Raw genomic sequence first — 26,544 nt, forward strand, 5'->3', positions numbered from 1 at the left:
CTGTTGTTTTGACTTTTCCTCTTTTTATCGCATTTATTGACTGAATAAGTAAAATAAAGAACAACGCCAGCCTCGTTAAGGGGCTGTTGCCTGTTCTCGGGTTACTACGGTAAAAAAGTATACAACAAACGGACCAATCAGCGCCGTCCATCCTGCGTAGGGGCTGGGCAGATGAATGCGGAAGCACCGTTAGCATCGTTAGCCTCATTAGCTTCGTCAGCTGCAGACCGATGCTAACACCGCCTTAAACGCTGCGGGAACCAGACGAGTGTTCTTGGCCTGTGGAGTTTTTCTTCGTACGCAATTTGCGGTGAGTTTTCTTTTTCGCGTGATGTGGTCGCGCCCGCGTCACCTGTGAAAAGTCCTGAGTCATGGAAACACATCAGCGTCATGAAGTGTTGACGAATGTCTCAGGTTAATTCAGAGTCTGATGTTGTGTCTTCATTCTGACTCAGAGTCACATCATCATTCCCTGCTTACTGGGCTTTATTATATGTTTGTAAATATTAATATGTGTTTTCACTGCGTATTCTTTAGTGGTAGGATCGTGTCATATGTTTTTAATACTTGTAACAGATCAAATTGTCAACTTTGGACAAAAAAATAAATAAGAACAGGAAGGAAACTAATTTTGTCCAGAGCAGTTTAAACTTTTACTAGATAAGAAAATATGACCTAACATGAAGGAAACTAATCTCTAGACCAACTTAAAACTTTATTATATACATATACATAATATTTATATGTTGGGGAAAAAATAGATTTTTAGTTTATCTTATAATAAACTTTATTTATATAACACTTTTCAAATAATATGATTTAAAGTGCTTCACAGACATACAAGCAGAATGAAGAAGTTCTTGCAAGACAATGTGTAAAATGAAGCAATAAAACAAACAAACGCCTGGTTATAATATAATAATGAAAACAATCAAATAAAGTGATAAAACAAACAAAAGTTAGAAGTTTTAATAATTTTTTTCTCCTTTCTTTAAACTACCAACAACATTTCTCCCAAATTGCAACTAAGAATATTTTATTGACAAAATGTCACAGAATATTAAGTTATTTGTCTCTCCTCATAATTTCCAGCAGCTCCAAAATATATTTTCAAATGGTTTATTCCTCTGATCATCATATGTACTTATAAGGCTTTGATATTTGTGAATCTGAACGTTGCATGTAAAAGGATTTAAAACAATAAATTCTCTCTCTGTCAGAGAGTTTACTGTGTGAAACAAGCCCTTTCTTGTTGTTTAACTCTTTGCTGATTTATTTCATAGTGCTTTACTAGTTTGTCCATATACCTCTTGCATTATGTTGCAAATGGTGTCTAATGAAACAGTGTCGGGTCTTGTGCTCTGACAGTTTCCAGACTTTGGTCTCTCTTTATGGAGTCTATCAGCGGAGCAACACTCCCTCAGCTACAGTAGCACAATGCTTAGTCAAACAGTTGAAGGAATGCCGCTGAGCTGCTTGTCATCTTGGATTGTGAGGGTTTTGTGTTTGAGAGGAGAGGCTCAATCTCTCTGCGACCTTTGACCTTCTGATCCATGTGTTTCTCTGCAGAGATGAGGGCCCTGACTTTGCAGCCGGTAAACGTTGCTCCAGGGGAGCAGCGGCAGCAGCAGGCAACATGTGGGAGGAGTTTGTGCTCCAACTATGCTCCTCTGAGTCTGGAGAATAAGATCTTAGCTCAGACCTCTCTTCAGATGTCCAAGCCCTCCTCCTGCGCCTCTCTCCAGCCCTCCAGTCTCTCCTGCACGTCATCCTCCCTCCTCTCCTGCTCTTCCCTCTTGCCCTCCATCACCTCTTCCCTCCTCAGCACCGAGAACAGGCTCCTAACTAGTGATTCACCTCGTTTCTCCTTTTCTTTGACCTCCTCCATCCCTGCTGACTCTCTGCTGCCCACGTCCCTGCCCAGCGGTGCTCTGCTCAACCGCTTGGCTCAGCCTCCATCATTCCTGCATGCCGGTCCTGGGGAGCAACAGAAGAGTGATGTCGGAGGAGACGTTGGCAGAGAGGAAATATCGGAAGAGATGCAGGCCAGTTTTGACGGAATAAGTGTGGTACATGAAATATTCTTCATGTTTTATCATTTGTTTCATCTGACCTTGGCTGTTAAAACAATCTTATTTGAAATACCTGACAAACACCATTCATGATACATCTTAGTATTGCTGTTCTAATGGCGATTCTTCTGCATCATCAGGAGTCTGAAGAAGATGATGGTCGTTCTGAAGAGGAGGAGGAGGAGGATTATGTTTGCTCCACTCTTGAATTACCTTCCCTGGAAACAGACTCGGTCAGCAAGGAAACCGAACCTGCTGCCATCACACAGGAGGAGTTTCCTGTGTTTGATAGAGGAAATGAAAAATTTGAGGAGGAGCTGAAGGACAAAAAGGTAGAAGAAACTATTTATGATTCCATATGTACAGTCTGACATAGAAATATTCTCCTTTTCTTCATCAGTTCCCTGCACCAGTGCCATCAAACCATATTAACCTGTGCTTATTTCTATTCAGTAGTGAACACACACGCTTCTTTGTCGTTCTGTCTGTTGCTCAGTATCTCCTGCTGAATGCAGTGTGCTGCTCCCTGGTCAGTAAGAACACACCTCCAGGTCAGGACACCTGGGACGCAGAGGACAGTGTTTGGACCAACATCACAAACCTGGCAAAGGACATTAGTGTCCACGACCCAGAGTTTCTTCTGAAGGTGTGAACACTTTACATGTCTGTTTGTTTGAGTCTGTATATGAAGGCATTTGTTGTTTGTGCACTGTAGCTCCTGAACTTTATTTTAGTCAAGATCCATAAATTATTCCATCCTATTTCGCAATATTAAAGAAAGTGGCCCATGTCCCATCCTTCCACCAAGTTTCGTGGAAATCCGCTTTATACTTATTTTCCCTTCTATCTTCCAGGTGGCAGTTTATGCTCGACAGGAGCTGAACATTCGCATCACAGCAAACTTCCTATTGGCTCTGGCGGCCAATCAGCCCTCCACCAAGCCTCATGTCCGCAGGTACTTCTGTGCCGCAGTGCAGCTGCCCTCTGATTGGCTGGAAATCGTCCGGATCTATAGCACAGTGAGTATTAGTCAGCCTCCTCAGTTCAGTGGAATCCTGATGCAAACAGTTCTGTCTAAACACTATGACTGTGTCTCCAGTGCTTCAGCCACTCCCTGCCGATGTGTCTGAAGAAAGCCATGGCTGACAAGTTCAAGCAGTTCAGCGAGTATCAACTGGCGAAGTACAACACACGCAAGCACCGCTGCAAACGCAGCCCCAAGAGTCGCAAAGGAAAGGTACCGGAACATTCACTGGGTTCTCCATTCTTCTCCATATATCACCAGGCTTTGTTCACAAGGTGGTTTCCTCTGTCTCGCCTTCATCATGGTGGTGGAGGCTGTTTCTTTATATATTATACATTGATTTGTCATATAATCAATGCGTCGCCATCTATCTATTTAATAATTCATCTAATAATTCCAGTTATGTGTCTTTATGTGGGTCACATGTCTGGAAAACCCTTCAACTTTTCAGCTTCACACTTGGCAGAGAGGAATTATAATTTGGATACTTACATACTTTCAAATCTTCCCCTGTGTTTTGTGTGTGTGTGTGTGTTGTGTTTTGTGTGTGTGTGTGTTTGTTTTCAAAGGGAGACACTTAACAAAATACACCTAATATTGCATCCTTGCTATTGACAGACAGAGAACAGTTATTCAGTTTTTTTACTGGTTAAAAGAGTAAAAAACACTGAAATCTGTTCTTTCTCCCTGAAAATGGAGAGAAACATTGTGTGATTTCTATTTGGGTAAAACTGTCTTTTCTCTCAAATAACATCGAACCATCATCTCTTCATCCCTCCATCGTTTGCTCTGTTGATTTCCCAGAAACCCACTGAGGCGCAGCTGAAACAGTGGGCAGACACGCTCAGATCAGAGCCATCTATTCTGAAGAAGTTTGTGAGTCAATGTGCTATTCCCACTGTGGTAGTGTACTGCTGCCGAGGCGGTAATGTGTTTGAACTGGTCTGTGCTTGTGTGCGTGTGCAGCTGACGACAGACAAGAAGGTGGTGGATAAAAAGCAGAGTGAGTTCACGATGAAGAAGATGATAAAGAGGCTTCACATCAAAGGGCCGGCCAAACACATCATGGCCATTCTGGGAAAAAAGTAAGACACGCACACACCCACACACACAAACATACAAATACACTTCACACTGATGACCTCCAGAGATACTGCGACATGGTAAATGTTTCTGAAACACTTTTGATCTTATTTGTTGAAATCCTCTTCACATCCTGGTAGCCTTCAATAAATAAAGTTGTCTGAAAATAAAAGGAAAAAGTGTAGATTTTTACTTTTTCAACACATTTTAATTTAACATCCCATTTATGATCTATATGTAGTAACATCTTTATGCCAACTGAGAAAAAGTTTTGTCATTCAGCATTTTTTCCATTCATTATTTACACTCATTCATTATGAACAATGAGCTGCAGGAGAGAAGGGTCTGGTTTGGATCTCAGAGCAGGATGTACATTACTTGGGTCGTCTCCTGCCATTTCAAAATGTGACGCTCTCATGTGTGTGGCAGGTATCCTGCTGACCTGAAGGCCTTCAACCACAGTGGAATGGAGGGTGTGTGGGAGAGGGAGCGAGCCGGGCAGCGCATGAAGCTCAAAGAGCCGGAGACTTGGGAACGACTGGTCAGTGCAGAGGGCAACAAGGCCGCCACCTGGGAGAAACTCTTAGGTTTGCAAAACATTCACTTCCAGCTTGACATCACGATTACTGTATCGCCCGAAGTTCTCAAGAGCCAATAAATACTTATCCAAAGAAGTTTTTACATATTAGATGATGATGATGATGATGAACGATGTCCTTTCCTGTACAGATAACAATTCTCTTCCGTTCATGGCCATGTTGAGGAACCTGAGGAACATGATCACTCAGAGCATCAGCGAGGCTCATCACAAGAAGGTCCTCAGCAGACTGAGCAACAAGGTGAGACAGACGCTCTATGGTGAAGCCTGCAGGAAAACTTTACGTTAGAAAATAACAGTACAACTTTTATCAGCTGAGAGTTCATTCAGTTCTCTGTAATTGTGTGTTTTTCATGTACTTGCAGAAAGCCGTCATTCAGAGCCGACAGTTTCCTTTCAGATTCCTCGCTGCCTACAAAGTCATCATGGAGCTTCAGGCTTTGGGTGAGATACAGCAACAAGTGGCTCTAAAACTCTCTGGGTAGCTTTAACAACAACAAAAAAAAGGAATAAAGGCAGCGGTGGATGAAGTACTCGGTTCCTTTACTCAAGTTAGAGAACTGTCCACACTTCTGAAAACTCAGAAATTAGCAAACATACGCAGTTTTTATTTGTTTTAAATTAGCGCATTCACTTGGGTGTCACAAATCCATCATTGAAGAAGACACAGGTTTTTATAGGATCCGATCGGCGGAGTCATTTGACACGGGAGTTAAAGCTGATGGGATCCATTCCCATTGAAGACAAAGCCAGATTTTAGTGGGTATTTGTTTTGTTTTTTTTGTCCACTGGAAAAGGGGCTTAATCCTGCGTAGACGTGTACATATACATCATAGAACATCCTGTACACTCTACCTCCTCTTTACCTCTTTACCTCTTTGTCCTTTAGCCTCCACAGCACAGCAAGCGGTTCCCTCAGCACAGGAGATCCTGAAGGGAATCCTGAAGAAGTTTCCCAAGTGCAAGCGTACCAGGCGTCTGGACTGGGAGACGACTAAGAAGAAAAGGGTGAAGATGACGCTCCGCGTGCCGTTTGTCTATCAAAAGTACAGACTGAAGAAAGCCCAGCTTCTCAAGGCCAAGTATGGAAATATCCATCCATCCATTATCCACCAATACAGTCAATACCAAAAAAATCTTGTTTTTTCATTTGTTTATTTCTTCTTATTCTGGACAGATTCTTCCGTTTTATATGACTGAGCCTCGAAGTAGCAGTTAAAAGAGTCTGAAGCTGTTTCAGAATGAACAAAAGGACAACTGCATGAATTAAGAGGAAGTGTAATCAGTGATATAATGAACCTTCTTCTGTGTCTGTGTGTCCAGCCAGAGGCAGTTCACTGTTGCTCTGCTGCAGCGTTACTGCAAAGCTCTGGAGACGGCGGTTCAGATCTCCTGCCGTTACAACGTGCCACCGCTCCCAGGTCGGACCGCTGTCATCCTCTTCACCGACCTGCCAACTACACGGAACTGGGACCAGAAACAGGACTTCTGCCTCCCACCAGCATCTGAGGAAAAAGGCAAAGAGGAGGACGACAAGGAGGACGACGACGACGACGAGGAGTGGGAAGACGCCGATGAGGAGGATGAGGAGGACGAGGAGGAGGACGACGAAGAGGAGGACGAGGACAAGGAGGAGGAGGAAGAAGAAGAAGAAGATGCCTCAAGCCTCAGGAGGAGGAATAAGAAGAAGGAGGAGAATGAAGACAAGCTCAGTCCTTCTGTACGTAATGTTTTATTTAAGATTAGCATTAACACAAAGGACGTAGGGAAGGAAGTGTTTGACTTGGCTCCTAAAATAATTGAGTGAACTAACCTCTCCCGGGTTTTAAAGATGATGGAGGCGGCGATGCTGCTCTCGCTGATGATCTGCAGCAGCGCAGAGGACGGCCAGCTCCACTTAGTCGATAACGGTCACGGCGAAGAAGCAAAGCTCAAGTCTGACGTCCTTTTGGAAAATGTCAGAAGTGGCATGGCTCAATTGAAGGTCTGGATTTTCTTCTTCTACACTGTTCAGCTTTGAGAAAGTTTAATAAGATTCCTGCTCATTCACTGGTGTCGGTATTAATGAATGCTTCTCTTCTCCAGTCATTTGATAAGGTTCCATACGAGGAGAGGGCACAAGACTACCTCGACAAAGTATTTACCAAGACAAACAAGGTTAGTGGATTCGTACAAATTTATTTTATTTTGGTTCTGCATCCTTTCCTCCAGGGACTAGGGTCCACTCACTTTATAAAGGTCTTATCTATTATGGTTTCAGGTCAAACCAAATTGCACACACTCATAGATATACTCACAGTTCCCTAAATATGTCACACTTTAGTCATCAAGATCCAGAATATGGTTCCATAATTACATCCACTGCAAAATGCAACTTCTCGGCCTATGTTCTACTCTTCCTCCACGTTTCATTGAAATTACTTTTTGTGTGATCCTGATGAGAAAACACAACAACACACTTATGATTTAAAGATTAGCAGTTTGGACTGGAACTGCACGTACGAGAGAACTCGCCTGCCACTGCTGCTCTGTAGCTGAATTATGTTTTTCTGAGGACAACAGTTCATGTGGCTTCGCTGTGATCACAGTGCTCATATGCTTTTGTGTCTTAGATTGACAACATCATCGTAGTGGTTGAACACTCGCATAAAGCTGTTAATCACATGATCAACAACTACTCGAAGGACGTGAACAGCCAACCCCTCGTGGTGGAAATCGTCTTATCGGGGTAATGTGTCATTTTTCTGGTTTATGTGCCTACATCTCACGGTGTTAGGAAGCTAATAGATTCCAGGTGATCCTTTGTATTTATGAGCATACACGTTTGTTTTTAATGCACAGTTAAGTAAAGTAAGGTTTTTGTTTCCTTCCCTGTTTCTAATGTCCTGTTGGGTTGATTTGTTACAGATACGTGAGACCCTCCACCGCCAGGAACCATGTTGTGTTGCAGGGCTTCAGTGAGCAAATACTGAGGTAAAATGTCTTATTTACATCCCAGAGCCTATTGAGAAAAGCTCAACCAGACTCAATGCCTCCTCCTGTTACCAGTCTTTATGTTTAGATACGTTAAGCTCAGCCACTGTTGGCTCAAGCTTCACTGTTTGCAACCAAGGTCATGACAGCTAGATAGATAGATAGATAGATACAGTGCCTTGCATAAGTATTCACCCCCTTTGGACTTTTCTACATTTTGTCATGGTATAACCACAGATTAAAATTTATTTCATCGTGAGTTTATGTAATGGACCAACACAAAATAGTGCATTATTTGGGAGTGGGGGGAAATATTACATGGATTTCACAATTATTTACAAATAAAAATCTGAGTGCATATGTATTCACCCCCTTTACTGTGAAACCCCTAACAAAGATCTGGTGCGACCAATTGCATTCACAAGTCACATTTGCAAGTCACATAATTATTAAATAGGGTCCACCTGTCTGCAATTTAATCTCAGTATAAATACACCTGTTCTGTGACGGACTCAGAGTTTGTTGGAGATCATTACTGAACAAACAGCATCATGAAGACCAAGGAGCTCACCAAACAGGTCAGGGATAAAGTTGTGGAGAAATATGAAGCAGGGTTAGGTTATACAAAAATATCCAGAGCTTTGAACATCTCTCTGAGCACCATAAAATCCATCATAAGAAAATGGAGAGAATATGGCACAACCGCAAACCTACCAAGAGGAGGCCGTCCACCCAAACTGAAGAGTCGGACAAGGAGAAAATTAATCAGAGAAGCAACCAGGAGGCCCATGGTTACTCTGGAGGAGTTGCAGAGATCCACAGCTGAGGTGGGAGAATCTGTCCACAGGACAACTATTAGTCGTCTACTCCACAAATCTGGCCTTTATGGAAGAGTGGCAAGAAGAAAGCCATTGTTGAAAGGGATCCATAAAAAATCCCGTTTGGAGTTTGCCAGAAGCCATGTGGGAGACACAGCAAACATGTGGAAGAAGGTGCTCTGGTCAGATGAGACCAAAATGGAACTTTTTGGCCTCAATGCAAAACGCTATGTGTGGTGAAAACCCAACACTGCCCATCACCCTGAGCCCACCATCCCAACAGTGAAACATGGTGGTGGTAGCATCATGCTGTGGGGATGCTTCTCTTCAGCAGGTACAGGGAAACTGGTCAGAATAGAGGGAAAGATGGATGGAGCCAAATACAGGGAAATCCTTGAAGAAAATCTGATGCAGTCTGCAAAAGACTTGAGACTGGGGCGGAGGTTCATCTTCCAGCAGGACAATGACCCTAAACATACAGCCAGAGCTACAAAGGAATGGTTTGGATTAAAGAATGTTAATGTCTTAAAATGGCCCAGTCCAAGCCCAGACCTCAATCCAATAGAGAATCTATGGCAAGACTTGAAGATTGCGGTTCACAGACGGTCTCCATCCAATCTGACTGAGCTTCATCTTTTTTGCCAAGAAGAATGGACAAACCTTTCTATCTCTAGATGTGCAAAGCTGGTAGAGACCCCAAAAGACTTGCAGCTGTAATTGCAGCGAAAGGGGGTTCTACCAAGTATTGACACAGGGGGGTGAATACTTATGCACCCAACAGATGTCAACTTTTTTGTTCTCATTATTGTTTGTGTCACAATAAAATTTATTTTGCACCTCCAAAGTACTATGCATGTTTTGTTGATCAAACGGGAAAAAGTTTATTTAAGTCTATTTGAATTCCAGTTAGTAACAGTACATAATGGGAAAAAGTCCAAGGGGGGTGAATACTTATGCAAGGCACTGTAGATAGATAGATAGATTTTAGGGGTCAAGATGGCTGTAACCACACAAAACATGGTATGTCATGAAGCCATGATGCGTTCGAGAAAACACTTTTATATCCATGAGGTCACAGGTAAACTTCATTTAACAGAGTAACTCAGGAACCAAAGGGGAGATTGTGACCGTATGTCCTTCACTCAGGAGTCATACAACCCTAAAGAGAGTAAATAAGCATTTCATGGACGCTTTCTGTCATCGGGTTCCAGGTTTGTGGCCGAACGAGGATCTACCAGGCTGATGGACCATGTGGACCATTTGGACAAACTGTACAACGTCCCACCACCAGAGGGAGCCAAAGACCCTCAGAATGCAAACAGTGTCGTCTCAATTCCAGTCAGCCCCAAGTTAAGGTAAAAATAAATAATTTAAAAACTTGTCTTTAGAGCTGTAGTAGTGAGTATATTATTACATATCCATTGTAAATTACAACCAAATTATAAAAACAAACTTTATGTGACTGTGTGTTTTTTGTTTCTAGCATCTAAATCTGATGTTTCCTCTTAAAAATATAAAATAAATCTCACGTTAAAGAAAGACGCCTTCTCCTCACTTGCTTAACACCAGCTCCTTCCTCTGTCGTCAGGTGGCGAGGAGTCCGCGTGTTCATCTCCTCCACCTTCAGGGACATGCACGCCGAGCGGGACATCTTGGTGTGGAGCGTCTTCCCGGAGCTGCGGCGTCGGGCTGCGTCTCACTGCCTCTACCTGCAGGAGGTGGAGCTGCGCTGGGGCGTGACAGAGGAGGAGTCGTGCCGAGCCACCGAGCTGTGCCTGTCGGAGGTGTGTCGCAGCCAGATGATGGTGGGAGTGCTGGGGGAGCGCTACGGCCTGGTGCCCCCCAAACCCGTCCTCCCTGACCTGCCACAGCACAGCTGGGTAAGACCTGATGTGACCAGATCAAATGACATTAGAATTAGAGCTGGACGATATGGGCAAATATTATATCAAAAAAAAAAGTTGTATCAGTCAAAAGCATTATTGTGTTTTTATTTTCCGTGTGTGTGCAGCTGGCGTCGGCCCCGGAAGGTCTGTCCATCACAGAGATGGAGATACGTCAGTTTCAGGCTCTTTTCCCTGATTCAGTGAACCAGAGAATGTTCTGCTACTTCAGAGATCCCAACATTACCAAGTATGAAGTCCACGAATCAATATATTCACACACAATCACCACTTCTTTCACACATTGGGCTTGAACTCTATTTGATAGTCTCACTTTTCTCCATTGTTTCTCAGATCAGTTCCGGCGGCCTGGAGATCTGACTTTGCTCCCGAATCAAAAGAGGCGGAGTCCAAGATGGCCTCTTTGAAAAGCAGCATCCGAGCCAGTGACATCAAGGTCACTGAGAAGTGAGTCGCATCATTACAGCGGAGAAGTTTTTATTTTTCCTTTTATGTCTTTTTATTGAGGTTTTGCAATGCGGAGTGAAAGTACAGTGTTGTTGGAAAGTGTTAAAAAAGCCTCATATTTTGAAGCCTAATTTAGACTTGTTTAATTTCTGCTGTAGTTATTACAGCATGGGTTTCGTGAAGTGATATATATAGCTGAGCCTGTGTGTCTGTCTTTGTCTCTTAGTTACCCGTGTGAGTGGGGGGGTGTTGTGGAAGGAAAACCGTATCTGAGAAACCTGGAGGACTTTGGTAAAGCTGTGCTCGACGACCTTTGGACGGCTGTGGTGAAGCAGTTTGTGGAAGTTAGTTAATATAAAAAATGTCTCTTTCATCACCACATCCTCAATTAATCAAACAATCCCTCATGAAATGACAAAACTACTGATGAAACAATGATTTACTTGTAAAATGACCAAATTTGGAAGTTTATCCAAAGTAATTTGTCAATAAATCTCACACACAGTTGGTTACGATAATATCATTATTACTTTCAGGAGGACGAGGAGGCCGAGGCTGCATCGGATGTGAGCGAGCAGGAGGTGCACCAGGAGGCGCTGCAGAGGCAGTTCTTCGGCAGGGCGAAGCTGCTGTCCAGAGCTGTGGAGGTGGTGGAGCAGGTCCAGAGCAAAGGAGGGCTGATGGTGGTGGACGGAGGACCTGGAGAGGGAAAAACTGTCTTCATGGTAAAATTCCTTAAGACATTCGTGTGTTGATCACATGTTGAGGATCATTCGCTTCAGAAAGATGTATTTAAATGATCTCGGCACAGATTCTTTAGATGGTAACTTCCCGTGTTTCTCTGTTTCCTCTCAGGCGGCTCTCGCTGACGCCCTCAGGACCAGAGACAAGTCCAAGTCCAACCTGGTCTGTGATGTCATCTCCTACTCCACAGCTGCCAGCCAATCAGCACGCTCGGTCCAGAACCTTCTCCGCTGCCTCGTTCAGTGGTTTAGAAAAATAAGAAACACCGAGAAGAAATCTCCTCTTCCTCACTCATACAAGTGATTAGATTTTGAATTGTCTTCCACTTAGTTAACATAGTACTTCATGTTGCAAATGCATTACAAATGTTTTTGTTTGATTCTATATTCATTCCGTTCCCAGAGATTTGCTCTCAGAGTTTCACTCCGCGTTGAGCGACGTGAAGCGGAACAAACCTCTGGTGCTGATGGTAGATGGGATGGATGGCGTCCAAGATGGCGGAGGTCAGCTCAACTCTAACTGGATACCCCAGCAGCTTCCACAGGTCAGTCAAATAAGACCTAAGGCAACCCTACAGGATAAATAGAGGAGGTGTCTTTAAATAACAAAGTTTCTACACCCATTCTATCAAAAGAAAATCTATGGGTCTTTTGTCTCCTGGTAAACTGCTGCAGACTTCAGCCTCTTATCCACACAGATTGCTTCATATGTGTGTGTTTAAATCTGCCGTAGTCTAACACGTATTCCTTCTTTCTTGTCAGGGTGTGTGTTTGATCGTGAGCATCACACCTAAAGCGGATCTCTTACAAACGCTGGTCAAGAGGAGGAGCACTGTCCCGTTCACCCTGGGACAGCTCACCATGCCGGACAGGAGGGAAATCATTCAGAGAGGACTGGAAGCTTTTGGGAAGAAGCTGAGTGACACTGCGTTCAACAACCAGGTTCTTTTTACAGTTGTAATTTTCCCCTACATTGTTTAATTAGTTTTTTTATTTAGATTCTCCCCTAAAACTGCTCTGTGTGTCTGTCCAGCTCCAGAACCTGATAATGAAGAAAGGAGCGATGAGTCCTCTGTTCCTGCATCTGGCCTGTGAAGACCTGAGGAACTTTGCCTCCTTCGATCAGGTTGGTTATTAAATTAGTCTGTTCAATAGATATAAAATAGACTCGATTATAATATCTTTAGTCATCTTAAAAACTGATCAATTACCTTAGTCACCTTCAAATTAAAATGTTTTCTGCCTCTCAGTTTTCTTTTGTCTCATATGTCAGTTAACGGAATGTCTGTTTGCCCTTTAAACAAGGATATTATCATCTGACAATAAAAACAACTATTAGCTGCAGCCTGATATGTTGTATACGTATACTACACATACACACACTGCTAGTTATTTAGCTTCATGCACATCGCAGCTCAACTAATGTTTTTTTTGTCTCAGTTGAAGAAGACCCTGCAGGACCTGCCTGAGTCTCTGAGTCAGTTGGTGCAGCACAACCTGAACAGACTCTGCTCGCAGCACAGAGGCATGCTGGGACTGCGTTGGACCCTGGCGGTCCTCACCGTCAGCCCGACCGGTACGATCAGTCCAGGAGATACTTTAAACGTCATTTTCAGCAATATTTTAAAACTTTGCTTCTCGTCTATTGTCTGCTAATTATTATTGACTCAATATTTTCTCGTCTTGATCCACAGGCCTGAGGGAGAGAGACTTGTACTCCGTACTGAACACATGCAATCACCTGTCCTCACAGGACAGGCCGGTGTCATGGCAGGACGTGCTTCAACTGTCCTGGACGCCCAAAGGACGCGTTCCAATGGCAACTTTCACCAGTTTAGTGCAGAGTTTACGAAGGTGTGAATCCCATATGATTTCAAAGCAAAGTCATTTCAAGACTAAGGAATATTAGTGTTGGAATTTGACTTAAGTTGCTTGTAAAAAAAGTATGTTTTTCCTTCCGTCCTGGTTTTGTAAATAATATATCTCAATAAGGAACTAAGGGTTTTAAAGTGTGGTGATGTGCTTTAGATTATAGAGGCGTGTTAGAGGCATGATGCACATTTGGGTTGATTTGCCTTCAGTATCCAGAGCAAAAGGAGATTAATCTATTTGATTTGCTTCCTGCAGTCTGATTGGTTCGTCTCATTGTCACAACACCGACGACTTGCTGTCTCTCACGAACCCGGAGGTGCGGCAGAGCTTTGAGGACTTTCTCCTCCCAGCAGAAAGTGACAGGACCAGAGCTCACCTGGTGCTGGCAGGTAGAGTAAAACACACGACGCTTGTTTTTAATCCACAAAGTATAAAGTCACTGTGGCCGGTTAGAAATGTTTTGTTTCCTGTTTCCAGCTCATCTGTGGACGCTGGCCGACCCCCAGGAAACCAACACCTTCCTCCACTGTGAGGCCAACTCCCTCATGCACCTGCCCTCCAACCTGGTGAGTCCCCTCATGTCACTGGACATCATAGAGAAGTCCGAGTCAAGCTCTTATTGTGACGTGCGTGAAGCAAATTAACGAAATATGTAAAGAGACATTTTACAAATCATAGTAATAAAATAAAAATACAACTGCTTAGAATGTTTTACTTCAGATTAGAACTCTGTGGTTCTTCTATTTGTCTTTGGTCAGATCGAGAGTGGCCAACTGGAGGCGCTCGGTTCCCTGCTCTCCAGCTACTACTTCCTGTATGCTTGTGTGCGCCACGGCCTCCTGCACCACCTCCTGGAAACCTACAGCTTATACGGTGAGTACGCATGAAGATACTACATGATAAATGTGTAAATTTTCCTTTTAGTCCTTCACACGTTCTCTTGTGTGCAACTTCATGAATTAAAAATTGTTGGCAGGGCAGGTTAAATGATAATTTAATAAATAATCCCAATGATTGTATCCTGTGAAATTGTTCTTTCCCTGCAGATAAGAAGGAGAAGTCTGCTCCTTCCTGTAAGTGCCTGCAAATGGACAGATTCCTGCCAGACGTGTTTAAGTCCTCATACAAGTTTCTCTTTATCCTAACAGCGGGCGTCCTGGACCATTTGGAGGACTGCTGGAGTTTCCTGCGGCGCCACGCCTCCCTGCTCTCGTCCTGCCCACCTCTGTTCATCCAGCAGGCCTTCAACGAGCCCCCCGAGACCTCTGCTCACATCTGGGCCCAAGGCATGGTGGGAAAAGGAGGCATCAGGGTGGTCGAGTGTCTGAACAACAAAGATCAGATTGATCAAGACACCAGGTAAACACATTGTGCTGGAGGTGTTCCTCGAATCCCCTGTTAGTCTCTAATCTGTTGTTTGATTAGATTGTGATAAACATTAACAGAAAGTTGCCGGTGGTCTTGTGTGTTTCACCGCAGTGAGCTGGTGTCGAGCTTCTCCTCTGATCCCACCTGTTTGGATGTGAGTCCGGATGGAGAGCTGATGGTGGTCGGTACCGGTCAGGGAACGCTGCATTTTATCAACGCACAGACGGGACAGGTATGAACACAACTTTCAAGTCCTACACTTGTTTGCCTTCGACCTGATGCTCTTCATCAGGTCAGACTCTTGTTTAGTGGCTCGTTGGTACCAAACAAACACAAACTCTGACATTCAGTGTGTTTACATCCTTTAAAATCCATTTCTCTGGGAATCAGTGGGTCTGATTTTTCTCCTGGCTGTGAACAGAAAGTGAAGTCGCTGGTGAGCAGCTGTGACGGCATCTCCAGCTGCGTCTTTCTGAAGGACGGACATCTTGCTACGACCTCCTTTGACGGACGAATAGAGATCTGGGAAATCCAGACCGGCTGCAGGTGAGAGGAGGGAGAGTTAGGAATCTACAGTCAGGTCAGTGAGACTTGAGTAAACTGATTTGTGCTTCCTCTTCTTGCAGGACTGCTCTTATTAAGGGCCACGTGAATGTGATAACAGCGAGTGATATCTCTGCAGACCACAGGCACCTGGCCACTGTGTCTCTGGACTTCATGCTGAAAGTTGGTCCCAAACAAATCACCTTCAACTTTGTCTGTTGTCTTTTTTCATTTCATGACACAGTCAGTGTTGTCCTTGCTTTATCATTTGTTCCCCATGTTTTCTGCTCATCAGGTGTGGTCCGCCACTCAATGTCATGAGGTAGCAGTGCTGACCAGCCCCAGCCCCATGAACTGTGTGACCTTTGACCCCGAGGCGCGCCTGCTGGCTGCTGGTTGCTGGGATGGGAAAGTGATCGTGTGGAACTGGCTTCAGAATGAAACTCAAACTGTGAGTCACAGCGAGGAGAAACCTCAGAAACACAAGCAGCTAAATTAAAACCCCACATAGATTTATGAGGACTTTTGTAATTTCTATTTCTCTGTCTCTGTCCGTTTGTGTCCCTAGTCCCTGTGTGGTCACCAGCGCTCCGTGCGAAGCGTCTCCTTCTCCTCCTCCTCCTCCATGCTCTGCTCTGGCTCGATATCCGGAGAGGTCAGGGTGTGGTCGGTGCCCACCTCCACCTGTGTGGGATGTTTCCAGGCTCACCACGGAGCCACAGAGGTCCTCACCTTCCTGGATGAAGGAGCCATGCTGCTGACCGGCGGCTCCGATCACATGGTGAGATATCGCTGCCTCTAAACACTGAACCTGGATCATTATGGTATACTGTATTAATAAGGTTTATGTTCATACTGCTTCACAATTACAAACTTTTACAAAAATGTTTGTCGTCCCAAAGCTCATTAAGAAACTAAATGTCTCTCAGTAGAACTGTTGCTGCTGTTTCCTTCTCACACATTTTGAATCCCTGGAGATATAAGGATCCATATTGTTGCTATCTGTGTCTTTCTGTGATCACATAGTTTCTGGTTCCGTGAGATTAATATTACGACTTCAGGAAACTGTGGTAGATCTGCTCTTTAACATTTTCCGGGTCATCTCCTGAGGACTCTATTTTTCTTTGGGTCTTTTCCAGCTCCAGCTCTGGTCAGGAGGACTCGGACGTTCTGTCGCTGCACTAAAAAGTGATAATGTAAGCTCCTATTTCTCTTTTATAATAAAGCCTTACTGTCACACAGTTAACCTCAGTTTATTTTATCATGTCATAGAGTGTAAACAAACAATTATCTAACATCTCCAACCTGAAACTTAGTATTTTTATACTGCATAGTAAACTTTCTCTTCATATCCCTCAAATGATTCCACAGTGTGACCTGGAGCCTCCTCAGAAGAAACTCAAGACCGTGAACTCAGTTTCCGCGGCGCTGTGTGTGGCTGTGAATGGAGACTACGCTGCTGTGGGCTACCATGGGGAAGGCATCAAACTCTTCAGTCTGGACTCAGGTGTGTGTGAAAAATCATATTTGTATTTTAAATGTCCTCCCTGCAAAACGCAAAGCTGCCTGAACAAGTAGAGATATGTGGATGACGGCTTCGAGGTAGTTTTACAAATACACAAACCATAAAGGATTTCATCTTCACTGCAGGTAAGATGATTTGGTCGTCCAGGGACCTTGACGTGTCCATCCTGTGCCTGCTGTGGGTCGCTCTGGACGCAGAGCAGACCAAAGCCGAGCTGCTGGTGTCCGGAGGGAGCGACAAACATCTGAGAGTCTGGAGGAGAGAAGAGGGAGAGGAGGGGACGTTCAGGAGCCTGGGAATAGTGGGAACGTTGGGTGTGCAACCAGGTGACATCCTGGCACTGGCTCAGAACTCTACTTACCTGGCGACAGCTTCAGGTAAGAATCCCTGATGGCTATGAATGTGTTTATGTCAGGTGCTTTCAACCCAATATATGTTCTGTTGTTTACTCTTCTCTGTTTCCCTTTAACCAGATAACTTCACCATTGCTTTGTGGCTGTTGAGCGATTTGTCCGTTGGCTCCCATGTGGAGCCTCATGTGTTGCTGAGGGGCCACAGAGGAGGAGTCACCTGTTTGGCCTTCAGCCCCGACGGTGGACAGCTACTCTCCGGTGGAAAAGATACGGTAACAAATTTACCAGATTGCATTGTTAACCGTTTATATGCAGGGATGTGAAGCTGGTTATATGATACAGATCCTTCGTGGTCCCTCAGATTCAGTCTTGATTTCAATCGCTTGAAATATAGATATCAAAGGAGAAGATACTGTAATGAGACAATCATGGTGGATATGAACCCAAACTAAACCGCTGACCTGCTGTGTTGTATCCGTTGTTTCAGGCTCTGATGGTTTGGGACATGAACCCGTCACCTCCTGTTCTTTCTAAGTCCCTCCCTCACTCTCACAGAGACTGGATCACAGGCTGCGTTTGGACCCCAGACTGTGTGGTGAGTGCACGTATCATGAAGACACGTCCCTAAACGAAAACCTGTGTCCTCCCCCTCACACGAGTGACGTCTGAAACTTGTCCTCATCCTGTCTCTCTCCAGATCAGCTCGTCTAACGATGGCAGACTGTGTTTGTGGGATCTGAAGACGGGCAAACAACTCAGAGAAATCTCCTGGAGTAGTGCTCTGACCTCTGTCTGCTGTCTGGTGAGAAAATAAGCACATCTTCTCTTTTTTACCGTAGTAATATAACAATAGTAATAAAGTTCCCATCGTCATCCGCTTATCCGGGGTCGGGTCGCGGGGGGAGCAGCTCAAGCAGGGGGCCCCAGACTTCCCTTTCCCGGGCCACATTGACCAGCTCTGACGGGGGGATCCCGAGGCGTTCCCAGGCCAGTGTTGAGATATAATCTCTCCACCTAGTCCTGGGTCTTCCCCGAGGTCTCCTCCCCACTGGACGTGCCTGAAACACCTCCCAAGGGAGGCGCCCAGTGGGCATCCTTACCAGATGCCCGAACCACCTCAGCTGACTCCTTTCTAAGTAAAGGAGCAGCGGCTCTAATCCGAGTCCCTCACGGATGACTGAGCTTCTCACCCTATCTCTAAGGGAGACGCCAGCCACCCTTCTGAGAAAACTCATCTCGGCCGCTTGTACCCGCGATCTCGTCCTTTCGGTCATCACCCAGCCCTCATGACCATAGGTGAGGATAGGAACGAAGATCGACCGGTAGATCGAGAGCTTTGCCTTGCGGCTCAGCTCTCTTTTCGTTACAACGGTGCGGTAAAGCGAACGCAATACCGCCCCCGCTGCTCCGATTCTCCGGCCAATCTCACGCTCCATAGTACCCTCCCTCGCGAACAAGACCCCGAGGTACTTGAACTCCTTCACTTGGGCTAAGGACTCATTTCCTACCCGGAGTAAGCAATCCATCGGTTTCCTGCTAAGAGTCATGGCCTCAGATTTAGCGGTGCTGATCCTCATCCCAGCCGCTTCACACTCGGCCGCCAGCCGATCCAGTGAGTGCTGAAGGTCACAAGCCGATGATCCAATGAGGACCACATCATCCGCAAAAAGCAGTGACGAGATCCTCAGACCACCGAACTGCAACCCCTCCCCACCACGACTACGCCTCGATATCCTGTCCATGTATATCACAAACAGGATTGGTGACAAGGCGCAGCCCTGGCGGAGACCAGCACCCACTGAGAACGAAACTGACTGGCTGCCGAGGACCCGAACACAGCTCTCGCTTTGGGAGTACAGGGATTGGATGGCCCTGAGGAGAGACCCCCTTACCCCATACTCCCGCAGCACCTCCCACAGTTTCTCCCGGGGGACCCGGTCATACGCCTTCTCCAGATCCACAAAACACAAGTGGACCGGATGGGCATACTCCCAGGCCCCCTCCAGGATCCTTGCGAGAGTGAAGAGCTGGTCCGTAGTTCCACGTCCGGGGCGAAAACCGCATTGTTCCTCTTCAATCTGAGGTTCGACGATCGGCCGAACCCTCCTTTCCAGCACCTTGGAGTAGACTTTACCAGGGAGGCTGAGAAGTGTGATACCCCGATAATTGGTACACACTCTCTGGTCCCCCTTTTTGAACAGGGGAACCACCACCCCGGTTTGCCACTCCTTTGGCACTGTACCCGACTCCCACGCGATGTTGAATAGGCGTGTCAACCATGACAGCCCCTCAACACCCAGAGCCTTTAGCATTTCTGGCTGGATCTCATCAATCCCTGGGGCTTTGCCATTGCGGAGATGTTTGACTACCTCAGTGACCTCCACCAGGGAAATTGACGACGAAACACCATCAACCTCGAGCTCTGCCTCCAACATAGAGGGCGTGTTATTCGGATTCAGGAGTTCCTCAAAGTGTTCCTTCCAACGTCCGACGACCTCCTCAGTTGAGGTCAACAGAGTCCCATCCTTACTGTACACAGCTTGGATGGTTCCCCGTTTCCCCCTCCTGAGGTGCCGGATAGTCTTCCAGAAACACTTTGGTGCCGACCGAAAGTCCTTCTCCATGACCTCTCCGAACTTCTCCCACACCCGCTGCTTAGCCTCCGACACGGCAGCAGCTGCAGCCCTTCGGGCCTGTCGGTACCCTGCAACCGAGTCAGGAGTCCTCCAGGATATCATATCCCGGAAGGCCTCCTTCTTCAATCGGACGGCTTCCCTGACCACCGGTGTCCACCACGGTGTCCGAGGGTTACCGCCCCTTGAGGAACCTAAGACCCTGAGGCCACAGCTAGCTGCCGCAGCTTCAGCAATGGAGGCTTTGAACACCGCCCACTCCGGCTCAATGTCCCCAACCTCCACAGGAATGCCAGAAAAACTCCGCCGGAGGTGTGAGTTGAAGATACCTAGGACGGGGGCCTCCTCCAGACGTTCCCAGTTCACCCGCACTACTCGTTTGGGCTTACCAGGTCTATCCGGAAATTTCCCCCATTCCCTGATCCAACTCACAACCAGATGGTGGTCGGTTGACAGTTCCGCCCCTCTCTTTACCCGAGTGTCCAAAACATGCGGCCTCAGATCAGATGACACGATCACAAAATCGATCATTGATCTTCGGCCTAGGGTACTCTGGTACCAGGTACACTTATGAGCACCCTTATGTTCGAACATGGTGTTTGTTATGGATAATCCATGACTAGCACAGAAGTCCAATAACAACCGACCGCTCGGGTTCAGATCAGGGAGGCCGTTCCTCCCCACCACGCCTCTCCAGGTATCTCCATCGTTGCCCACGTGGGCGTTGAAGTCACCCAGCAGAACTACGGAATCCCCTACTGGAGCCCCATGCAGGACTCCATTCAGGGTCTCCAAGAAGGCCGAGTACTCTGAGCTGCTGTTTGGTGCATACGCACAAACAACAGTCAGAGTTTTCCCCCCTACAACCCTTAGGCGCAGGGAGGCGACCCTCTCGTCTACCGGGGTAAACTCCAACACCGCGGCGCTCAGCCGGGGATTTATGAGTATCCCCACACCCGCCCGGCGCCTCACGCCCTTGGCAACTCCGGAGAAGAATAGAGTCCAACCCTTATCCAGGAGTACGGTACCAGAGCCGAGACTGTGCGTGGAGGTAAGCCCCACCAGATCTAACTGGTAGCGCTCCACCTCCCTCACAAGCTCCGGTTCCTTTCCCCACAGCGAGGTGACGTTCCACGTCCCCAGAGCCAGCTTCTGCCGCCCGGGTCTGGTCCGTCGAGACCCCTGACCTTCGCTGCCACCCATGTGGCTGCGCACCCGACCCCAACGGGTCTTCCCACAGGTGGTGGGCCCATGAGATGAAGAGAGGGGGGGTGCCACGTAGTTTGTTCGGGCTGTGCCCGACCGGGCTCCGTGGCAAACCCGGCCACCAGGCGCTCGCCATCGAGCCCTCCGTCTGGGCCTAGCTCCAGACGGGGGCCCCGGGCTTCCTCCGGGCTGGGTCCCATCTCCTCTTGTATCGATATTCATTGAGGGTTTTTGAACCATTCTTAGTCTGGCCCCTCACCTGAGACCACTCTGCCATGAGAGACCCTACCAGGAGCACAAGGCTCCAGACAACACAGCCCTCAGGTTCACAGGGACACGCAAACCTCTCCACCACGATAAGGTGACGGTTCCAGGAGAGGTAGTAATAAAGTTGATAATGTAAAGTGAAGAAATGTCTTATTTTCTTTCTCCGTGTTGACTGTCCGTGTTATTTCCGTGTGCAGGGACAGTACGTGATCGCCGGCTGTGCAGAGGGAGCTCTTCATGTGTGGAGCTGGGAAACCAACGTAGAAATCGGCCACATCTCTGCTCACAAGCAGCGAATACACCACTGCTCCCTCCTCACTGACACAGGTGAGTCGACCTGTGCACGTTCTTCTGTGTTTTCTGCTTCTTATAGTTAAACTTACTCTTTTTTACCCAAACTCCTGCCTTTGTTTTAAGACAAGAACAAAGAAGTCAACCCAGAGGAAATGACTGTTCTCACTGCATCTGATGACGGCACAGTGCAGCTCTGGAAACCACTACAGGTCTGTTTCAAAATAAAAGGCTCTGAAGTTATGAACATATGTCATGTCAGGTTTGAACCATTCATGTTTTCTCCCATTATTGTTGGTGCAAGACTAGTTTACGATCAATTTGGTCTCATTTTTCATTCTAGTCTAAATGCACAGGACGTTGTCATTCATCTTACGGTTTTTCCTGTCCTCTTCTTCTCTCCTCTTCTTCTCCCTCTTCCTCCTCCTCCTCTTCCTCCTCCTCTATGTACAGATGGAACACTTCAACAGCTTCCTGGGTCACAGCGGAACGATTCACGGAGTCGTCCGCAAGCGAGGAGTCCCAGAGTTCCTCACTGTGTCTGAAGACTGCTCACTGCGAAGCTGGACATGGACGACAAGTAATACTGTGTATTCTGCCTCTGTCTAATTAAGAAAGACATTACAGGATGAGATCAAGATGGAGACTGTTGTGCTGTTATTAGTGGAAATGCATGGTCGCCTATATCAAGACAAAATGATTAAAGTGCAGTTTATCTGCTGCTGTTTGTTTTTGGAGCCTGAAGCTTGTTTAGAAACTGTCCTCACCTGTGTGTTGTGTGTTTCCTGCTCAGAGAGTCCTCTCCGACACTCGGACCCCATCACAGCTCTGTGCTTCTCTCAGAGCGCCGACTTGTGTCTCGCTGGTTATACATCCGGTTTGCTGGAGATGTGGCAGCACAACGCTGTGGTTTGCCGCAAGCAGGTGAGGAAAAGCACCGGGAAAAGGGAGTTGTACATAAAGCATACACGTGTTTGTGTGTTTGTGTAATGACGCAGTGTGTCTGTTCGTGTCAGGCTTCAGACAGCAGCGTCACAGCAATCTGCTCCTTGTCTGACGGCCAGTTTGCTGTGGGCAGCTTGAAAAAGGTTGTGGATGTGTGGAAGCTTGTGTGGAATCAACAGCACGACAGTGGAAGGTAAACAACAACTAAACAGTTACACTACAAACTGCCATCCAGGACCTGACATCCTCCATTTTGTTATTTTTAACCTATAAATGATCAGAAGTTATGTACAAATTCTCAATAACATCTGGGGAAGCTGCACAAGAAAGCAAAATATAGAATAAAATAATTAATTCACTTGTATTAAATCAAGCAAATGTAATCCTGGAAAAAAAAGAGCGAAGACTGACTTTTGTGAGATTTAAAGTAAGAAAAATTTGATTTATTTATACTTGATACTCCAAGTATTAATCCAAAAGCGTGCTGCTACTTGAAAGTAGCAGCACGCTTTTGGATTAATAGAGATTAATACTTTTACTGACAGATTAGCCGAACATAACCACCAAAATACTGCTCTTCCTTTTTCTGGGGAATTCAGACCAGTTTCTGACTCTACATACAATTCTGTTGTATATCTTATTTTATCCAGATGATCTATGCTTTTATTAATTTGATCATTTGTGTTTTTATTGGATTATCTATTAAATCGTAAAAAAGTCAATAATATAAGTTTATAGTCTTTGACATTTTTTAATAAATAGATAGATTTCAGTGTAGTGTAAATCCAGGGGAGCCTCAGAACATCAGCAGTGGAGTTGACAACAATTCTAACTTAACTTAATCCTGTACTTCTAGTGAATAAGTGTATTAAATGCATTCTACACACTAACTAACTGTGTTCTGTGTTTTCTGTTGTTATGTCAGTCTGGTAAAGGTGACCACGTACACAGTGCCGTATCCTCTGGTCAGCCTCTTCTTCTGCTCGTCCCTGATCGGTGTGTCCAGCAGCGGATTCATATTTGACATCACTAACAACAGGGCGGATATATGGAGGTAACGACCTGCATGTTGTACAGCACCAACCAAAATCTGCTTCCAGGCTTCTACTGAGTCTCTGTCCAAGTGGATTGAAGCTGATGATGACGTTTTCCTTGTTGAATTGACAGAATATTCAAGTTAATGTAATTGTTTACTAATTGTAAATTAGCTGAACCTGACAAATACTTTAGATTAAGTGCACAGTTTTATGATTCATTTCCTCGTTAGGTTTAATTTACACAGGTTCTATTTCTTACTTATACACCTTGCGCTTTTCTTTTAACCTCCAAGGTTTTAAAAATTACACAATAACATTTAAAAGTTCTTTTTGTGTTTGTGTTCGTGCAGCTGGTTCAACAGAGTCCGGTTCCTTGGTGTAAACCGTAACAGCGAGATGAGCGTGTGGCTGGCGGGCGAAGAGAAAGGAGAAGTTCGCATCGGCTTCATCGTGAGTTTCACCGAACCTGAGTCTCATATCCTCAATATCATTGTTTTACATGAAGCATACTTGTCACTGTCTTCACCCAAGTAAGATAAATAATCTAAGAAAACTAAAATTTTACATGACAAGTATTATATCATATTAAGTATCATATTAAATTGATTGGACTGCACAATATGTAATATTAATACAAACATATCTTAGTATCAATATTAAGAAGTTTGCTCTGGTTTTCAGGATCATACTTGAAAATAAAAATGTCGGGTGTTAGCTTTGAAAACAAAGACATTGTGTTAAATAGATTTTTTTTCTTCCCATATAAAAAGAAAATGAACAGTTTACTTTTCTTTTGCTGATGGTTGGTAATGTCCCCTCTGTCCTCAGTTTTCCATGGGCCCCAAAACTGAACTCAGCTCAGCTTTCAACTCGATGAAGTCAAGGCTTGAGCAGCAGCAGGAGGAGGATATGGAGAGGAAGGAGAAGAGGGCAAGCCCAAGCGCAGTATCAGCTGTAACAATGGACAGAGGTACAAACTATAACAACTACATACAACTGATCATAACTATTATTATAAAAGGTCACCTCTGTACGTGGCAGCATTGTATTCAAACGTTTATATATGTTGATCCTTTTTTTTTCAGAGTTCATTGTGTGTGGAGACATGAGTGGAAACATGTGGTTCAACCAGACTTCAGAGGTTTCAATATGGACCAGCAGGAAACCTGTAAGAGACTCAGAACATAAGAGAGAAGTGCTTGTTTTCATATGTGTTGGGAAATAACCAAGTACATTAACCTATAATTTCAGCAAAACATTTAAATGACGAGCTCATCTGCGAATAAAAAAATCCTTGCCCGTCAATAATAGTGACTTTGACTCTGCAAGGAAATGAAGACAAAAATCTGAAATGATTGTGTGTCCCTTTTAACTGTACTTGTTTTTTTTTTTATGATTTTAATGATGTTTTATTGTCAGGCTCACGATGACAGGATCAGTGTGCTGAGACTCACTGAAAGCACCATCATCTCTGCCTCCTACGACAAGACGGTGAAGCTGTGGGACAGAACCACTGAGAAACAGGTACCATACAGTCTGCTGATGTTCTGTGGGTTTTTTGTTTTGTCAGTGACCCAAATAAAAAGACCAAAACCACACATACTGCTGTAAATAGTCAGGGTTAGGGTCAGTGGACGAATAAATTTGTTTATCAAACATGTGTTCCAATGCATTTGTTCCTCTGCTCTTTGTGCTCCTCTCTGTCTCTCTCCTCCTCTCTGTCTCTCTCCTCCTCTCATCTCCCCCCTCCTCCTCCAGGTGGGCATGTTTGTGTGTGGAGGTCCGGTCCTGGCTTTGGAGGTGAATCCAGAAAAACCAACTGAGCTGGTTTGTGCCGACGGACAAGGAAAGCTCTACTTTCTCTCCTGGAAGGAGTAATACACGAAAAACACTTAAACGCTACACTTACCAAAGATTATAGGAAATACATATACACAGCTGTTTTTGTTTTGTTTGTTCCAATATGGTAACGTGCAATTAAAGGTAATGAAAATAAGGGGAAATCTATGTTTCAGTTGTAAAGCTCTAATTATATAATGTTTACATGTGCCTTTGATTAAGATGAAGAAAACTTGCAATTATAAGATGCAAGTATAAAATATATCAAGCTCTAAAAATATATTCTTATTGTTTTATTGGAGCTAAACGTATTTATGCTTATTTTGGAAAATGTAATTGAATGAATAGAAGAATGTGGGATATCAATCTTTCGAGGTGCAATGGGTTTATGACCATGAATGATATTTTCTTTGACAATAAAGTATTTGCACTGTGTTGTTTGCTTTGGTCTAAGGATTAAAACATAAAAATACATTGTCGAATGTGTCATTTAACTGTTATTGCTGTCATTTCTTTTATAAAATCATGGGTTAAATAAAGTTGTGGTATTATTGTCAAATTCAGTATGAATGATAGAACGATGCTCATACAATCAGTGAGGTGAAAGTGTAAACACAGCTTATCATCTAATGCTTTTACAGCTCTGGTATCTGTCAGAATATGAACCGCCATAAAACACTTAAATAAACAATACAGGTCATAAAGTGAAAAAGATCAAATTAATACAATAAAGCGTCTCACATTGAATGTCTGTGATTAAACCATAAAAGTATTAGAAATGCAAATCTTATTAGAACCATTAAAATAAAGTTTATCTCATGAAACCACACTCAGGTCACTGGGATCAATTAAACGATTTATTCTATTGCTTTTCTTCTAATTTGACCTATTTATCTTAATTAGTTGTATTTTACCTATTTTTGTTTAATCTTAATTAATTTAATCTTATTTTATTCTATTTGGTCTCGTGTAAAAAGGTTCACCTCCATTTAGAATATTAAAA

The 26,544-nt window shown here is 44.8% G+C and overlaps 1 protein-coding gene across 3 annotated transcripts; it reads left to right on the forward strand.

The window, feature by feature from the left end:
• Positions 1–153: 153 nt before the first annotated feature.
• tep1 (telomerase-associated protein 1) lies at positions 154–25,976 on the forward strand. Of its 3 annotated transcripts, XM_053437548.1 has the most exons (56): positions 154–310; positions 1,570–2,069; positions 2,213–2,404; positions 2,569–2,718; positions 2,927–3,091; positions 3,172–3,309; positions 3,901–3,972; positions 4,063–4,181; positions 4,609–4,766; positions 4,909–5,018; positions 5,143–5,221; positions 5,667–5,859; positions 6,101–6,497; positions 6,609–6,761; positions 6,863–6,934; positions 7,390–7,505; positions 7,685–7,750; positions 9,780–9,923; positions 10,157–10,448; positions 10,580–10,701; positions 10,806–10,919; positions 11,146–11,263; positions 11,456–11,644; positions 11,775–11,962; positions 12,066–12,207; positions 12,425–12,604; positions 12,696–12,788; positions 13,103–13,238; positions 13,357–13,516; positions 13,790–13,923; positions 14,012–14,100; positions 14,293–14,407; positions 14,581–14,607; positions 14,683–14,893; positions 15,014–15,134; positions 15,324–15,448; positions 15,529–15,628; positions 15,741–15,896; positions 16,014–16,226; positions 16,585–16,641; positions 16,817–16,952; positions 17,096–17,347; positions 17,444–17,595; positions 17,811–17,918; positions 18,021–18,125; positions 21,627–21,756; positions 21,847–21,932; positions 22,174–22,300; positions 22,514–22,644; positions 22,737–22,858; positions 23,591–23,719; positions 24,053–24,152; positions 24,531–24,672; positions 24,788–24,870; positions 25,122–25,226; positions 25,461–25,976. In XM_053437548.1, the coding sequence occupies exons 2-56, from the start codon at positions 1,572–1,574 to the stop codon at positions 25,578–25,580; spliced, it is 7,932 nt and encodes a 2,643-aa protein (XP_053293523.1). In that variant the 5' UTR covers positions 154–310; positions 1,570–1,571; the 3' UTR covers positions 25,581–25,976. The 3 variants fall into 3 exon arrangements, with proteins under 3 accessions (XP_053293523.1, XP_053293521.1, XP_053293522.1); XM_053437546.1 differs by having other exon boundaries at positions 14,581–14,893; XM_053437547.1 differs by having other exon boundaries at positions 1,570–2,045; positions 14,581–14,893.
• The last annotated feature ends 568 nt before the right edge of the window (positions 25,977–26,544 follow it).

This window comes from Pleuronectes platessa, chromosome 13, assembly GCF_947347685.1.
Source record: "Pleuronectes platessa chromosome 13, fPlePla1.1, whole genome shotgun sequence".
NCBI classification, from domain to species: domain Eukaryota; kingdom Metazoa; phylum Chordata; class Actinopteri; order Pleuronectiformes; family Pleuronectidae; genus Pleuronectes; species Pleuronectes platessa.

What these genes read in the sequence shown, in the direction of transcription:
- tep1 (XM_053437546.1), top strand. Translation starts at nt 1,572, where the DNA reads ATGAGGGCCCTGACTTTGCAGCCGGTAAACGTTGCTCCAGGGGAGCAG. An exon ending in AGCTCACCTGGTGCTGGCAG is followed by an intron (nt 13,924 to 14,011) that starts GTAGAGTAAAAC and finishes TCCTGTTTCCAG; the next exon opens with CTCATCTGTGGACGCTGGCC. An exon ending in AAGTTCGCATCGGCTTCATC is followed by an intron (nt 24,153 to 24,530) that starts GTGAGTTTCACC and finishes CTCTGTCCTCAG; the next exon opens with TTTTCCATGGGCCCCAAAAC.